This window comes from Heterocephalus glaber, unplaced genomic scaffold, assembly GCF_053883595.1.
Source record: "Heterocephalus glaber isolate CG9 unplaced genomic scaffold, H.glaber_assembly_v1.0 deba00000546, whole genome shotgun sequence".
Taxonomy (NCBI): domain Eukaryota; kingdom Metazoa; phylum Chordata; class Mammalia; order Rodentia; family Bathyergidae; genus Heterocephalus; species Heterocephalus glaber.
In genome coordinates this window covers 35,700,323-35,718,571 of record NW_028258147.1, presented here as the reverse complement: position 1 = coordinate 35,718,571, position 18,249 = coordinate 35,700,323, and the positions used below count along the sequence as shown (strand labels likewise).

The following is an 18,249-nucleotide window of genomic DNA, read 5'->3' as shown; positions in this document are numbered from 1 at the left end:
AGGGATTGGTGCGATTCTTTACTTTTGTAAACTATGATTTTTTAAATTTGGAAAATCTTTAAAGCCACAGAAAATTAAAGGAGCAGTGCAGTGAACCGCCACTTACTTTTAAACTCAACAGCTCTCAACATTTGCTGTGTCTATCTCCGTTTGTGTTTTCGACCGTTTGCAAGTAATATGTATAACATTTCAACCTTAAAAAAAAAAAGCCATATCAGTGTTACGTAGTTTAATTAATGTTACGTTTAGTTTAATTCAGATATTCTCAAGTATAAGACTTCACATTTAAGAGACGCCCAGAGCAAAAGGGATAGAACAGTTGAAACTGTGTGGCAGAGAAGTTGAAATATCTAATAAATACCGTAGCTCCATGCACAGGAGACAGCCATATGGTGTAGGCAATCTTATTATCCCTCATTTTCCAGATAACCTCAGACAGAGAGGTAACAGAGAAGTAACTTGCCTGGGGCCACCCAACCAGTACGTGCCAGAGCTTCATCAAACCCAGGCCCCTCTGCCTCTGGAGTTTGGGCTCTACTCCACTCCTGCCTAGTAAAATGAGGAGGGGCGAGCGGAAGTTCGGATTTGAGAATTTCTGCTAAACTTCTATGGGCCAATCACATTTAATAGGAAACATTTATGGATACTTAAAGCAGAGTGATTCGCTACCTCTGGATGTACACGGTTAAAACCGAGAAGCTAAACCTAGAGCAAACACGACGTACCAGCGGACCCTGGAGAAAGGGTGGCTGGGCGGGGTGAGAGCGCTGGATTCGGCCGGCGCCGGAGCCCCGGTGGCTTCTGGGAACTGTAGTCCAGACACCCGGTCCTTCTCTTGCAAGACGCGAGCGAGTCCGCCTGTGCTCCCAGAAGCCTCTGGTGCGTATCCTCGCTGGAAACGCACTTCCGGGATGCGGAGGGAAACTCTCCGACAGACTCCACTGTGTGGGCGAGAGAGATGCTCTGGCTGTGAGGCGCAGGTAGGTGCAGTCCAGAGCCCTCCCATCTCTGAGACTTGTGGGAGTAGTTGAGGATTTTCTGTGCAGTTAGCTAAATCGACGGGGAACTAGGGTCATTGAAAAACGCTGACTGCGCTCGGTGACGTGTACATTGGACGAGGTCTTTGATACAGCTTTACAAAAATTATTTCGTACAGGCGAGTGTGGAAATGTCGAGGTGCATTGCTGGAGAGCTGAGCGCCGGGAGCTGGGCCGGCGGGAGCGTGCGGAGCCGCGAGTTGCTATTTTTGAAAACCAGCTGATGCTGGTTGTCTAACGTTGACCCGCTTTCCCTTCGGCCCCGTCTGTGAGGCGGGCACGGGCTGGGCGCGGAGATCGTCGCGTTGCAGTCTCTGCATTGGCGCCGACGGGAGGGCTGCCACCCGCCCCCTCCCTTCTGCCCAGTTTGTCCTGAAGACGCAGCTCAGAGAGGAAGAGATGGCGGGCGTGGGGTGCTGTTCCCCAGGGAGCCAGCTTTGCCCTTCTCCGAAGCCCGGCTTCTGTGTTCCAGGCTTTGGAAAGAACGTTAGAGCTCACTCAAAATGATTGCCCAGAGACCCTGTTGTGTCTGATTTATTATAAAGTGATTTCCTTTAATTTCAGAGTAAGCAATTGAGCTTGATAACAACTCAAGAATTATACCTTGGCGGGGGCAGGCTTGATCGAAATCTCTGCAAACAATATTCTGCATAAAACCATAATGGGACAAATGACAAACGCCTTAATCCAGGAAGCTCTTAAGCATTTACGTTTTCTTTGTTCCTTTCTTTCTTTCTTTCTTTCTTTTTTTAGGCAGGGTCTCACTAAATTGGTTAGTCTGATCTCACTCAAACTTGTGATCCTCCTCCTCAGCCTCTGCAGTACCTGGGTTTACAGATGCACACCACCACACCTGGCACAGTTTTCATACTTGTATTCCCTGAGATAAATAGTAGTTGAAGAGGAAGTTCCTGGTGTTTATAGTTGTGGAAACATCTTAAAATGGCAGGTTGAGGCATTGGTAGTACTGTAAACAAAGCGCTCTAGTTGAAAGCTTTAGGCACACATAGTAGTGCAGATTAGCTTTGCCTGGTTTTGTTCTCAATATACTTTTTTAAAGTACAGTATTTTAGGGCCGGGGATTTAGCTCAGTGATGTCGCCGCCTTGCAAGCACAAGGCCCCGAGTTCGATCCTCGGTACCGCAAAAAGAAAAAAAGTAATAAATTACAGTATTTTAAAAAGGCAGTGTATTTCTTTTACTTCCAAGACAAGTATAGTTTCCTCTTTCTTCTTATTCTTTCACCATTGTCGTGGAAAGGAATTTTTTTTTTTTTTTGGTACCGGGCATCGAACTCAGGACCTTGTACTTGTGAGGCAGGCATCAGCACCACTGAGCTAAATTCTCGACCTGAAAGGATCTTTAAAAATTCACTGAATACTGAGCATATATTTCCAAGACAATAAAGTGATTTTTGTCCTTGATTCTGCTGTCTTCTCAAATCCCAAAATGAGTTATTTTTTCTTCCTTATCTTATAACAGTGCATATGTTTAATAGGCTACTCTTGATTTTTCTTTTCTTTTCTTTTTTTGGTACCAAGGATTGAAATGTTTTTTTCTTTTTATTCTTTTTTAGCAGTGTTGGGCATCCAACGTTGTGCCTTGTGCTTGTGCATGCTAGGCAAGTGCTCTACCACTGAGCTTATACCCCTATCATAAACTGTCTCTTTAAAAACTTTCTGCCTTTTTTGGTTTTAGCATTTTATTAATTTTAAGCAATTGCTAATTATTTTTTAATTCCATTTGAATTCAAATTGAGTTTTTTGAGGACTACTAATTTGGGCCGTTTTCCTTTGTCTCTAGGCCCATATCATCTCTCCTGTGTGTTTCTTCTAAATTAAATAAACCTGTTTTAGAACTGTCAGGTACTTTAAAGGGTAAGTATATCCTTTGATTATATCTTATTTCCTTTCCCCCTGCTACCACACTTGATGACAATACTTTTTTTTTTTTACTGCTCTTCAACAAAATTATAGAACAGATCTCCTGTGAGTATGATTATTGATGACTTAATGGTTTTTAAGAAAACCCAAATTATATGTAGAAGGAACTGCCAGAGTTGCTATCAAGAATTAACTTAGCTGCTATGAGACATGTTCTTTTATATCTGTTCTTTGAAATTGTCCCTGAAAACAATTGTAATGGGTTTAAGAGTTCCTAAAGTTCTTGGCCACTATTCCTGCTCCAGTCTTTCCAAACCATAGAAAATACATCCTTTTGAAAATATTTTTATTCAGAGTGATATCTTTGTTAACATTTAATTGTGTACCAGATTTTATCCTTCTACTTTGAAAATCACTATGGAATATTCAAATGACAAATGGAAGTGGTCATTTTGAAAGTCTTTTTTAGTTTGGTCATAAGTATTCCAAAGAGAATGCACTCTTATTATATGACTGTGATCATCTGGTTATTTGCTGAGAATACAGAAGAAAAGCATGTTACTACCTGAAGAAAGTAAATTACTAATGATCACTACAAATTTAAATTTCTGACTATACTCTGATTTACTCATCTTCTCACAGCTGCCTTAGGGATATTTTACTGATTAGAAATTTGAAGGTCAGAAGATATAGCTGACCTGCTCATTTTGTAAATCATAGTCATGATGGGAATTGGCGTCCTAGACTATAAGGTCAACCTGCCTCCTAAATGGAAACAAGCTCACATATTTTTTTAAGATAGTGAAATTTTATGTTTATTAAAGATAGGAAAAGAAACGTACTCTGAAGATTGGGCCTGGGCCAAATAAAAGGAAAAGAAGTATACTCTACAGCATGAGAGTGGATTATGTGAAAGAACACAGCAGAGAGTTCAGTAGCAACTCTTTTTTTCATCTCCAACTCTTCGGGCTGACCACAGGTCTAGGTCATCCTGTTCAAAACTTCTCAAGTTCACATAAGTAGTCCATGTGCAGGGTTTTGGGAACTGTTCTACACATGTGCCCTGGAACTTTGCAGTTCACAGATTGTGCCTACTTCCCCAGCCAGTCTACCCTGCTCTAATCTGCTGCCTCATTTCTCAGAAACAGATCCCTGTAGTTCTTTATGGAATGCTGAGGGGGTGGAGGTCTCTCTTCCTAACTACTTCCTGCTGAACAGGGCTGTAACCCCTTTACCTACTGGGGATTATGTGCTCTTCAACTACCTTGGGGTGTTATGGCTTATGAGCTAGGTTGAAGGGGGAAAAAACCTGTCAGAAGACAGAAAGAATTAGTGTCTACATGTGAAAGCCTGTTGAGATGCCTGTTTGATGGGAGAAAGCTTGGTGAATTTGTCAAGAGTTACTTTACTATTAGGTTATGCATATAGAGCCCAAATATGAGAAGGAGCAGGTCAGATTTCCACAGTTCCTGTGGAGCAGAAAGTATGGCAAAATGGGATGTCAGATAAATTATTGAGAGCCTGAGAGTCATAGCTTTAGTAAGATTACCCATATTATGAATCTAATTAAAAATCAGGAGTCTCAATACTGGTACCCTTTTAAGCTGTGGTGAATTAGGAGTCATTAGTGACTGCTTATCTGCACCCAGAGCAGCACTGGAGTCCTTCATTTTGGAGAGGAGCCTCAGGTCTTCTGGAGGTTCATAGGAGTAGAGTCTTAGTGCTGTGAAAATTTTAGTGACCATTTCCCATGTAGGAATTTTATAGCTTTCCACTGCTTCCCTTAAGAAAGGACCAGTTTAATGGATCTTCAGGAACTGGGAATAAGGCTAGGGGTCCTGAAGGGCTATAAGGCTTTCCTTTTTGCCTCTTTATCAGCCTTTTGATTTCCTAAAGAGACTTTAGACATGTCTCCTTGGTGTCCTTTGCCATGAATGACAGCAACCTGCTTAGAAAGATGGACTGCCTCTAGGAATTGTAGAATTTTCTGCTTGTGTTTAATGGGTGATTGCTGGTTAGTCAGCAAGCTCCCTTTTTTCGGATTGCTGCATATAGCACCAGAAAGGCTTATTTGGAGTTTGTATAGATATTTAGCTTTTTGTCTTTTCCTAATATCAATGACCCAGTAAGAGCTATAAGCTGCTTTTTTGAGAGCAGAGATCCCTGGGGAAAAGGGTTTGGCCTCAGTGACTTCGTGACTTTGAGCAGGAGACCAAATTACAAATATGTAACTAATTTTCCGAGAAGAGTGAAAAAGTTGAGCAAAGTATCATGGAGAATGGAAACATTAGGACAAAAAAGCATACTGAAATCTCGGTTGCATGCATGAATCTGACCTGTTCTGTGACTGGGTTTATAACAGGCTTTCTGAGTGCTTTTTACTAACTTGTACCTGCAGTGAGTAATCGAGAACAAGAAAGATTAAAAAAAAAAAAAAAGAGTCATAGACTTCAGAGAGAGAGAAACAAACCAAAAATTGTGCCCAAAGGACCTTACCTGCTCCTGGCTGACTTTGCTAAGATATGTTACAGGATTTTAGGGTGCTTGGGTCTCTTTCCAGAGTTGGTTTCTAGGTTCTTATCTTGAACAAAGAATTGGGTAAAACAAGCACAAAAGGTAGCAAGGTTTTGCTTTTATTAAAGATAAGGAAGGAAACATGATTTGCAGAGTGAGTTTGGGCCACGTAAAAGTAGGAAAAGAATAGTCTACAGTGTGAGAGTGGGCCACTGTGAAAGGGCAGAGCAGCCATGTTCACATGTTTACATGCATGGTCCACCTCAAAGATTCACCCACCATGTGCTTGCCAAATTGACCAGAGTGCATTCTAGGCTCTGCACATTGCCAGTCCCTTATAAGGAATTTTTATATGACAAATTATGTATTTTTCCATTGCTATTAAAATATGTAAATAGAAATATATGAATATATAAGTATAAATTTTATAGCTTTGATACATACTAATTTGATACATTAGCCACTCTTAATGAGGTAGAGTATGTCCAATGAGTAACATATAGCCATTAATTGAAAACAGAAGAATCAACACATAATTGATTTCTTAATCATTGTTGAAATTAATCAGAGTTGCCAAGCTTAGATACATATTTCTCTGCTGCCTAGTCTCATTTTTCACTATGTGAACATTTGAGGCTGAATTCATGATGCTTGCAGCCAATAATTGAGTGCTCTGGACCTTTTTATGTATCTGAGTACTTGGTACATATAAGTGATCAGTACTATATATGTGTACTAGATGAACAATTAGTGACAACCAAGGAAATTTTAAGTGCGGTATTGAGAGAATTTTACATTATTTTGTTGGTTTTTCTAATTAAATGAAGAAAAACACTGATGGCTAAAAAATTGTGACATTGATAACCAAGTGAATGTGCATGCACCTGAGCTCTGGGGTCACATGTGTGTTTATACTGTACGGACAGTTTCCCTCTGTACAAAGGAGTTTGCCTTTATGCATTGGCTTTATCATTGGAGGTTTTTGTCTCATTGGTACTACCTGTCCTGCTGTGCTCTACTGTTGTCCCTTCATGATGTGTCCTCTTGTGTGTCACTCCCTAGTCTCACGGTTCTGCACAAGGCTGCCTGCCATGGGCTGTAGAGATGTCCACGCAGCCACAGTCCTCTCCTTCTTGTGTGGAATCGCCTCAGTCGCAGGCCTCTTTGCGGGAACTTTGCTTCCTAACTGGAGAAAATTACGACTGATCACATTCAACAGAAATGAGAAGAACTTGACTGTTTACACAGGTCTGTGGGTGAAGTGTGCCCGGTATGATGGAAGCAGTGACTGCCTGATGTACGACACTACTTGGTACTCATCCGTTGACCAGCTGGACCTGCGTGTCCTCCAGTTTGCCCTGCCCCTCAGCATCTTGATTGCAGTGGGTGCCTTGCTGCTCTGCCTGATTGGAATGTGTAACACGGCCTTCAGGTCCTCTGTGCCTAACATCAAACTGGCCAAGTGTCTGGTCAATAGTGCAGGCTGTCACTTGGTGGCTGGGCTACTGTTTTTTCTGGCAGGTACTGTGAGCCTCTCTCCATCCATCTGGGTCATCTTTTATAACAGCCATCTGAACAGGAAGTTTGAACCAGTTTTCACGTTTGATTATGCAGTTTTTGTCACCATCGCCAGTGCGGGGGGCCTGTTTATGACTTCCCTCTTACTGTTTATTTGGTACTGTGCGTGCAAATCTTTGCCTTCTCCTTTCTGGCAGCCTCTGTATTCCCATCCTCCCAGTATGCACAGTTACTCCCAGCCCTATTCAGCACGTTCCCGCCTCTCTGCCATTGAAATTGACATTCCAGTCGTTTCACACACTACCTAATTGAGAAGATAGTTAATTGTTTTACAAATTTCTTGTAGCCTCTCACATTCCCCTTGTATAAAGAGCCTTTTTGAGCCTCTGTACATTTTCCTTTGTTCTGAGAGTCAACAAATCCAAATTTGTATGTCCTGGTAGAATGAAGTGCTGCTAGTTTTTATGAGGAGTAAATTACATTATTTTTAAATGTAAAACATTTCTTCTCTCTTGCTTCTTGTATTGGAAGGATTTTTAGCCTCTTTGATATCTGATCAGTTATTTAAGGGAAACAGCCTGTGTGTGGTTTAAAATAATATGGTAAAGAATGATGGCTAAGAGAAGCTGTTGTGTACAATCTTTATGAATATTTCAGATTGTGCTTTGTCCTTTTTCTGTAATACTTGACACTGGAAAAAGAGGCTACTTTAAATATAAGAAATTTCTTTCAGCTAGGGGTAATATTTTAACACTAGTCAATAATCTAGCAGCTATGGCTGTAACTTGTTTTCTCTCTTTTGGAGCTAACTGTATTGAATAAGCTTCAGTAATTTGAAAATTACTTTCTTTTTTTTTTGTGAGTTCCTTATCTTCTACCTCATGCTAGTGTAAAAGTAAAATGCATTTTAAGTGAAGTCAGAATAAGACTAATATTTAAGTATCTATTGTGGATAACATTTAAATAATTTTAATGATTCCATAAATTGTATTGTTGGAGTTAAAATGTGCCATGTGACTAATTTGTGCTTCCTCTGAGGCAGAAAAACTTGTTACTCTAGATACCATCTATCAGGCAGTACTCATGCACACATACAATCTCTTAGGAGCTAAGAGAAATTGTTCAGACTTAATGGTTTGTTCTCTTTAGACATAGGTGCTTGGGGACAAGAATCTGTTCTTCAGTACAACAGAAGTGATTCACTCTGATGACTGCTGTTTGGGTGAAGTAAGAAGATAGCTTTACCATAACCACATTGACCCTTAATTCACTTCCTCCCCCATCACGGATTACTGTCTTGAGCATTTATCTTGGCCTGCCACTTTAGTAGGTGGTTTGGAGGATACAGGAAAAGTAGGGGATCGGGTCCCATCCATGAAGAAATTTTAATCTAATAGACAAGATCAAATAATCAAACTATTATCTGATGACTAGTGAACAAGCTGACTTCATTGGCAGCTGATACCAATTTCTCAGTCATTCATCCAGGAATACATTTCAACCAGAATGGTGACTTTCTGACAGACTAATTGTATAACACCAGAAATACCCTGGACCTTAGAAATTCACTGTACTTGAATTCATCAGATTCTTATGGTATCTCCCTTTGCCTATGTGCTCTAATAACATTATCAGAATCAAGAGGCTGGGTAAAAGGGGTAGAGAAATTAAATTGTACCTTTTCCACCTCTAAAAGTATAATGATGTATTAAAGAGGGATGAGTTTTTAAAATCTGTATCCTGAGGTGGTATCAGTTAGGTGTAACTATGTCAACACTGAGATAACACTTCGAGATTCAGGGATTTAGGGTCTTTGCCCTTATGAATTTGAGCTGCTTATTTAGTTGGAGTAATTAGCTACATATTCATATTATGTCCATAAGGACTTTCTTTTGTTACAGATTTTACAAATAGCTAATTGTATAATAAGCAGATTATGCCTCTTTTACAAATCTGAATATGATTCTGGTATATATATATATATATATATATATATATATTACTTTTTTCTAATTCCAACACTACTTTATGTAAATAGAAAATAAATGTAGTTGCATAATTTTTAAATGCCATCCATAGAATGCATGAAAGGCTGTTTTTCATTTATAGATTCCAATTTTCAGTTGTAATTCTTTTTGTTCTTCTCAGATGTAGCTGAGTCTTGATCATTCCAAGACAGGTAGAATTTTGAGATTAATGTTAACTTTCCCACTTGAGTAATTTAGTCCCTTCTCACTAAAATTTTGTTCAGAAGGATCAAGAATTCCACCATCCCTTGGTCTTTGCATAAACAATGTTAAAGAAAAAGAATGTGCCATTGAGATATTAGGCAGTTTTTAGTTCTTGTGATAACTACTCATATAAACATTGAGCTTTTCTACACTTCATAATCTGTAGCCTCAAATTAGTATTTGTTATGGATTCACATGGCATAAGAAACAGCTGTTTTCTTATTGTCTTAGTGTTTCAAATTTGCTATCAGTGGCTGTTTTTTTAAACCATCAAAGGAAAACAAGTATTTACAGTTCTTTCTAATGGTTCTTGAGCACTAATCAGGCTATCATTGTGATTGGGGATAACTTTTTGTTGTTAAAAACCTTTTACAGAAGCCAGCTTGAAAAACAACCTTAAATGTGGTATGGTGCACCAGCTTTGGTTTATCCAGCCTTGGAAAACAATTAAAAAAAAAAAAATGAAATTCTGAGCTTATTTTACTTGTACATATACACTATAAAGGATAGTATGTTTGCTGTAAACTGCAAGGTAAAACCTCGATAAAAGTGTACTGTAATTCTTGATGTTTATTAAAAGATGTATTTTTACAAGTTCCTGTTTTTGTTCTTTTCTTAGCTTTAAGGTAAAATATTTTTAGAAGTGTTACTCAGGTGTGTATGTAAGTAGAAAAAACACAGTCTCATTTAAAGTCCTATGGAATAAGAACTAGAAAGGAAATAGAAAATGTGGAATTATTTATCTAGAAAGATCAAGATACTTTATCCATTTCTAAGAGTGGTCCTAGGAGTTCACTAGAATGTTTTCCTAGTCCTCAAAAAAGGACTTTAGTCCAGATTTGCTTCATCAGTGAATTTTAAATGCTCTATGATCTTGGAGTTTGGAGGTTCTCAAGTAGGGGACCTTTTCTTAGTCTTCAAGGCTTGAGGTTACCAGGAAAAGTGACAAGTCACTTCACCATTTTTTTTAAACCTGTGATGAGGTTTTAGTTTGGGATTATATCCATCTAGAGGCATTTCTCACATTCAGCCCTCACTAAAACCCATAGTTCTATTATAGTGTATTAGATGGTAGAGCCAGTGTTGCTCTGGAAATGAGAAACTACTTCAATTTGGCTATCCCCAACTGATTAAACGAAAGCACAATAATCCAGAGTCCCTCATCTACAGGTTCACGACAAGTGATTAAATGCTGGAGAATCTTTTCATGCTGTTCAAATTCATAGGAAACTGATTTATCAACCAGAAGTGAGAAATACACACTATTTGCAATCATCTAAGATCGGTTTTTTAAAATGCACCCTGCATGGAGCTCCTTACGAAAAGGACTAGTTACAGTGCTGGGGCAGGGGAAGTACAAATGAGCCCAGCATATCTTGTTCTGCCAAAAAGTGAGGAAGTGCCCCAAGAATTATGGAGGCTTATCAGATTACAGCTGCCAGTTTGAAAGCTCCCACTGGCCAAATCTGGAACAATTTGAGCATCAAAACAAGGCAAGGCAAGGTGGCACACTCTTGTATCACCCCTTGAGAGACTGAGGAGAATTGCCAATTCAAGGCCCGTCTGGCTACATAGCACGTTTCTGTCTCAAAAAAACAAATGTATGTAGTAGGTTATAACTTGTTGAATAAATAGGGAATACTGATAAATAGGGAAGAAAAAGCTCATTCTTAAAGTATAAAAATGGTAGAATTAGAAGACATTGATAGAGAGAAAACTAATTTTGATGAAAGCAGATCCTGGCAGCCCTCCTCTAGGGAGAGTAGGTGTCTAGGAATTTCATCTTCACCATCCATAGCCATGTGAAAGAGGGCTTTGACTCAGTTCATCCCTCGTGTTCCCACTCTGCTAACCTGTTCCTCTTGATACTGTACATGGAATCCTTCATACATGGGGTCTTTCTCCCTGGTGATAGGAGAAAATGAAAACAAGCCAAGAAAAGGAATGCTGGCAAAACTTTTGATTGAGAAGGAAAGAAAATGGGGAAGGAAGTTCATCTTAAAGGGAAGAAGAACTGAAGAAGGATAGCACTGACAAGACCAGGCTGGCCAGTTAACAAAGAGAAAGGGTCAGCTTTTATTGGGGTGCTGTGGCGGGTAGAGTCTTGTTGATCATTATTTCAGTTCTAGCTTGGTAAGATGGCTCCAGAGAAGTCCTATTTTGTGAGGATGCAATCCAGTTCCTGAGATAGTTGCTCCTGCTTGGGGCTGGGAGGGCAGCCTCAGTTGTGGAGCCCAGGGTGACTGGAGTTAGGGCAATGAGTGGAGATTTCTAGGTGCCACCCTAGGGAGTCTGGGACAGGACATAGTATGTCCTTGCAAATCTTGAGAATACCTTAGTTATCCTCATATCCTTAGTCTTGGAAGGGGAGGAGAGAGTTTAGGTAAATATAGGGATAATAAGGGCTGGGTGGCTCATGCCTGTAATCCCAGCACTTGGGAGGCTGAGGCAGGAGGACTGATCACCAAGAGTTAAAGGCCACCCTGAACTACATAGTGAAACCATTTGAAAAACAAAAATTAGGGGTAGTAGACCTTGTATCGTCCATTTTTAAAGAGACAGTCCTTCTGTGATTAACATGCCCATGTGTAGAGCTCAGTAAGAATCTGACCAAAAGTTTAAGGTAATAAAGGGAACAAAATGAAGGCAGAGATGCCAAGCTTTATCCTGATTTTCATTACCCATTCATCTGTAGTTCCAAATGAAGAGTCAGTGCTTTTTAGTGAAAGCAGCTTTTAAGTCCTCATCTAACTAGCTACTCCTGCTTTAAGAGTGCAAAGATAGCAATGAAGTGCTGGAGCCAGGTAGTCACTGGCCCATAAAAACCAACTGTGCCCATCTCTTCCCAGTACCATGTGCAGTGATGGCATGTTGGTAGCTTGAAACTGGCCATGGTAGAAATTCATGCTCCAGAAGTTCATAAATGTTACAAGTTAGGGTTTTGCCTTTCTCTGTTTATCAACACATTACTGCTTTGGCTAGATTAATTTGCAAAGCTTCAGGTTAATTGATGAGAAAGTTAGAAATCATAGCAAATACTGCGTTGTAAAACTTGATCTGATGAAGGGACTATCTGAAGCAGCCTCTTAGCAGGTATTATGGTTTGTGTCTAGCTGTACCCGCAAAGCCTCAAGTGGTCATAGGCTATTTTGGAGGTGGCTGAATCTACAGTGTGTGATTGATTCATGGTGCAGTGCTAGGCCGACGCTTAAAGGTGTGAATGCTACCTACCCTAAGTAGTCTGACTAAGATAACAGGGGCAGGGAGATGCTGTTAAGGTCCCTTGTTGGTTTGCTACCATCTTTCTGCCATGAACTATTGCTCCTCTGCCATCCTGCCTTGGAGCCAACCGATTATGGCCTGAAACCTCTACAAACCGTAAGGCAAATAAACCTTTCTGCCTGTAACTTTGGGTGTCGGGTATTTTTTCTCAGCAATGGGAGAAAAGTAAGACAGCAGATCTCCCTATCTCTAGTATTGCTATATCTCCCCCCACGAACCCGTCCTGTGTAAGCAACAGAATGATCCTGGTAAAATTCAACTGACCTAGTTCCTCTTATACTTTACATCATTCAGCAACTGGTCCCTCAGAACAGAGTATAAGCTCTTACTTTAATTCTGAACAAAAGATCTTGTGCAGTAGTACGAACAGGAGTTCATCAAAGAATATTGGGCCAGAAAAGCAGACTGCCTGGAATAGCACAGAGACATAAATATTATATAAAATGTTTCAAACTCTTAGTGATTATTGACATTAATGATATCTCACAAGACTGTATAAAAAAGAATTCAAATTCAATAATACCCCTATTCTGTCACACTGTCCCTCTACTATAACTAAACAGTGGCAGACCACCCTGACCAGAGTCAGAGCAGGCTGTAATATGGAGCAGGCATTCCCCCCCCCACCCCGTAAATGCCTATAATGTACTCGGAGCTGGACCAAAGCCTACATGACTCACAAGAGCAGGCCAGATGGCGGTGAGGGCTAGTTTAGCTTCCACAGCAATGGCTGCTGTGGAGATCTCAGTCCTGATCTGTGAAGCTACAGGGCTCCGAGTGAGCTAACACTGCAGCTGATGACCATGTGGCTCCAATTCACATTCCATCCACAGAGCTGCCCATCCCCTGTTCTCAGTAACTTACTAGTTAACCCTCACTGACCTTTGGTCAGCTCTGCTCCTTCTCCGAGCATGCCCAATCCTCCTCTCTACAAGCCTGGCCTGTGTCAGCTGACATCACCAGATGCCACATGAGTCCCTCCACCTTGCTCTTACCCACATATCCCCATGTGATCAAACTCCGATAGACCTGGTTGCTTGTGGTCTTCACCACATGCTTGGCCTCATCACCACAAGTTTGGCATGGCCCATTCCAGTTCCTTGATATCTATTTAAGTCTTGTTTCTGTGTCTTTTTTTCACCTTGCGACATATTGCCTTGCAGGAAATCAAGACTCTCCACTGGGCCTGAATATTAAATTAGACAAATTCGTTATTCAAGGAATTTCTGTTTCCGGTATGATGAAAAGTGGCATAACAAACATGGTAGCTACCCTCTAAGGTGGCCTCCAGTAATCCTTCCTCTTGGTATTCATGTCCACTGTGATACTGTCCTCCATTGGAAAGTGCTCATCTATGTTACCTGGTTCTGTTTTTCCTTCATTTTGTAGAAATAATGATATGTGACTTCCAAGTTATAGGTCAGTGGTGGCGAACCTATGGCATGCGTGCTGCAGCAGGCTGTTATCCTTGAAAGCTCTAAAAGGTTCACCATCACCGTTATAGGTCATAAAAGGAAGCCATTTGTATCAATTACTTTTCTGTCATTGCTAAGACAAAATACCCAAAACTCAGAGTTAAAGGGAGAAAGGTTTATTTAGCTCGAAGTTTGTAGAAGTTTCAGTCCATAATCAGCTGGCTTGAAGGCAGGGTAGCATGGCAGACAGGCCTTCCAGAGGAGAAACAGTTCATGGCAGTCAGAAGGTAGCAAAAGCAACAAGGTTTTAACAGAGTCTTTCTCCCTCCTTTATCCCACCCAGACTACTGGGATTAGGGTGCTGCCAAGCCAGGCACTCAGGTGTAGTGGTTTAGTAATCGAACACACACCCTTAATCCCAGCATCACACATTCCAGATTCAGCCACCTCTGGAAAAGAAAATGCCACTTCATCCACATGAGGCTTTGGGGGTACATTCAAACACGAGCCATAACAGCATTGTAGCTTAGGCCTTGTTCTCTCATGTACCACAAACTCTGGGGGAGCCTGCCACCATGTTGTGAGGGCATGCACAGCTGCATGGTTAACACAGGCAGAACTGAGGCCTCTACCGACACCTGGGATCAATTCCCCAACCTTGTAGCATGCCATGTAAGAAGCAGACTTTCCCAACACCAGTGAAAGTTTTAGATGACTATATATATATGCAGGCCACTATCTTAATTGCAACCTGATAAGGGACCCAGTCTTGAAGGACATTTATTTTCATGTTATGAGATATTTGAAGCTTTCTTTTTTACATATCAGAAAAGATCTAGTTCCTTTGGATCCCAGATTCCTTTGGAAAGTTTAGGGCCCAGGGATTTAGCTCAGTGGTACCACAAGTGCAAGGTCCTGAGTTCAATTCCTGGTACCACAAACAAAAAACCTTTGGAAAGATTATCAAATGTGGTAAAACAACCTAATCTGAAGGAAGAGGGAGAGGAACATCTTAGACTGGGAGTAGAGTTCTAATTTTGGTAGGTGTGGGTGACTGCTCTTGTTACCAAAACACAATGCACTGAACACAGATCTGACGTGGAGTTTAGAATAGGCATTAAATACAATTGCAGTCAAATTAATCTGAATAGAAGTTAAATACACTTGCAGTCAAATTACTATAATGTACATAGTGGTTATATTATCAGATGGTTATCAGAAGTAAGTAATCCATTGCTGTTTTTAAAATACACCCTTTTTTTTATGTAACCAACTATATCTGGGGTCATAACTTTAGGAAGGATATTCAGTGGATGGTTTCCAAGATGGAGGAGGAAATAGCTAATCTTAAGGCTCATTCATTTGCCTCTAGTAAAACAAATAACAAGATAATAGCCTGTAACAGTGGTTGAGATAAGTGTTAAGGAAGCTGAATTATACTGACCTTTTAGTACAGTGAACCTACTCTGATTGTTTTTCTAACACTTGGCCAGATCAGTTACATTCAGACTCCCAGGGGGAACACTGAACAACTTGGTTGGGTAATAAAAGAAATTCACGGAAGAAAACCTGATCTTAGTAGAAAGATGACTCTTTCTCTCCTCTAGTATTCCTAGGTACTTCTCTCCCCTTTATCCTGTAAAACTTGTCAGGCACTAAGGTTGAGAAAACCATAAATGCTGAAGTGAAGTAAGGAAAGACTTAAAAGTGGAACTACTATGCCAGTGGTCTTAAGCTAGCTTTAACAGAGAACAGAATAAGAATTACAGAAATCCTAACACCTTGTGGTAAATGAGAATTATCTATACCTCAGGTAATGGAGCATATCTCATCTGCAGAGGATGAGGAGAGAAAGGTGGAGTGATCCCTTACTTCAAATGAGATTAGGGAGATTTGTCAAGTACAGGAAATAGTAAAAAGCACGACCCAAATAAGGCTGTAGCAGTGCAAGCAGTGAATCTGTTTAAAAACAATGCAATATCACATTTCTGGGAAAACCTCAAAAGGAGGCAAAAGCAAGTGTCAGTGGATAGGTTCCTTGTTAAAAATGCATGAAAAGAAAAAGATTCTATTGAATTAATAGCAGTGATTCCATTAATGATAGTGAAAGTTGTCCTGTGCAATAACCCTTGTTTGTCTCCCTCACGTCAGCCACAAAGGTTTTCAAAGGTAAGTGCAGATTAATTTTATTTTTCTTTATTATTTTGTATTATACTGCAATATTATAATCATTTTTATATGAATATTTTTGGGTTATGAAATGAGTCATCTGAGTTTCCATTATTTTTTATGGGGAAATTCACTTTAATATACAATTGCTTTGGATTACAAGCATATTTCTGGAACAAATGCTCACAAAAACAAGGTTTTACTGTATACATGACATCACTCTGTGCCTCTCATATTGTTTCCAAGTAGGATACAGTAGAGAGCACATGGAAGGGGACTATTGACTCCCTAGTTCCATGTCTTTATCTTATTGGCTGAGTAACTTTGGGTAGGTGTCCAAATCAGTTCCTGTTTCTGTTTCCTCATCTGTAATTTGAGACCAGTTACATGCATCTTACTCTCTCAGTGTGGTTGTGAGGATGTAGTGGATTTTTCTTGAAGTTCTCAGCTACTCTTACCAAATGTTGGGGCTAGGATTGGAGAAGCCAAAGCAAGTGTCATATTGTGGATCAGAATCTTCCTTGGTAGGTGGATTATTTCCCTAGAGAAAACATGTCAAGTCCATGCTCATATCTGGCTGTGGATAATGAGTATGTTTTCAAAATACTTTATGATTCCAAGGGATCAGTGGAACTATAGGCATTCATTTTCTGGTTAAACTGGCTGTCTTAAATAAAGTCACTGAGTCAGTAGTTTTAAGGCCTGCTTTCCACTTATACTAGGATTTTAAGAGGAAAATAAGAATGAGATATAACACTTACCTTCTGATCTAACAGCCTAGGGGGAGGGCCCACTGAAAAGCTCTGCTGTGATCAACAGAAACAAGAGTAGGTAGAGGAAAAACTACAAAGACCCAGGCCTCAGTCGGCCCAGAGCTACTACTGTTCTTCCATCCTGTTAAGGTAAATATGCCGCTCTAACTTTTTAGTTCTAGAGTGGGAGTATGGAATGGGCACCTGGGAGCCTTGGAACTGGAAGAACCGTGCATATTTCATCGATGCATATTTCATCAGTTATCAGCCATGTCTGCCCTGAGGAGACAGGAGATGTGTGCCAGAGCTGGGAGTGATCTGCTCTGCACCCCATCCCTTCTCCTAGGAATCTGGTTTGTGCTTCATTTACATGGGGCCTTGTTCTTACTTAGAATACAGTGAATCTTTAGAACTGTTGAGAAATAATACTTCAGCAATCACTCCATCCAGAGACGTTTTACAGTTTAATATGTCTCCCACAAAGACTGGAAACTCTTTATGCTCCCTAAAATGAATCTTCAATTATAGAATTTCATATGTCAAGTCTTTTAGATTTCTTTAGAAAGAAAATTTAAAGATCACTTTGTGGAAAGATTGTTTTGCAAAGTACTGTATGATATAGCCATATATCCATGTCTTAGCGCTGCACTCAGTGGTATGTGTAAACTACCACCTATTATAAAGTGCAGGACTATATACCTGAAGTCCTTTTGTTTTTTTTGGGTTTTTTCCTGGTATCAGGGATCGAACTTGGGTCCTTGCGCTTATGCAGCAGACAGCGAAACCACTGAGCTAAATCCCCAGTGTCCTTTTTGTTTGTTTGGTTTTTTGGTACAGGGGATCGAACTCAGGACCTTATGCTTTCAGAGCAGGTGGCAGAACCACTGAGCTAAGTCTCCGGCCCCTGAAGTCCTTTTAATTTCCGTATTCAGTGGACACATCTGCTTGTGCCTTTATTTTTGTAGAACAATTATGACATCTAGTGGTTAACCCAAATAATTCCATGAAATACTTTCATGTGCTATTTTTCTCAACTACGTGTATTTAAAAGAAGAACTTGCTATTCAAATAACACCTTAATAAATATCCTTATACATATCCCTTTACATAATTAATTATACAGGATGAAGACCAAGACTTAGAAGTCCTAAGTGAAAGGTTAAGAATATTTAGAATGTTGATATTGCCAATTTGTTCTTTAAAGAAGGTTTACTTTTTTACTCCTTTACTGCAGTACTTTGGTTTTAGCTTTTGAAGTTTAAATGTGTATAAGATATGTAATAAGATATATAAGTATTTCATTTTATAGTTTAAGTTTCATATCATATTTAAAATGCGTATCTCCTCTCCTGGGGAATAAAAAGTAAAAATCAGATATGCTTATTATAACATGTACTTTATATGCAGTTTGTGGGGGGGGGTTGTATTTTACATTTAACCCTTTCATTT

The 18,249-nt window shown here is 39.9% G+C and overlaps 1 protein-coding gene across 1 annotated transcript; it reads left to right on the top strand.

Moving 5' to 3' along the window:
• The first annotated feature begins 838 nt into the window (after positions 1-838).
• On the top strand, positions 839-9,776 carry Cldn12 (claudin 12). The gene is made up of 3 exons (XM_004862386.3): positions 839-980; positions 2,840-2,913; positions 6,496-9,776. The coding sequence occupies exon 3, from the start codon at positions 6,525-6,527 to the stop codon at positions 7,257-7,259; it is 735 nt and encodes a 244-aa protein (XP_004862443.1). The 5' UTR covers positions 839-980; positions 2,840-2,913; positions 6,496-6,524; the 3' UTR covers positions 7,260-9,776.
• Positions 9,777-18,249: the final 8,473 nt, after the last annotated feature.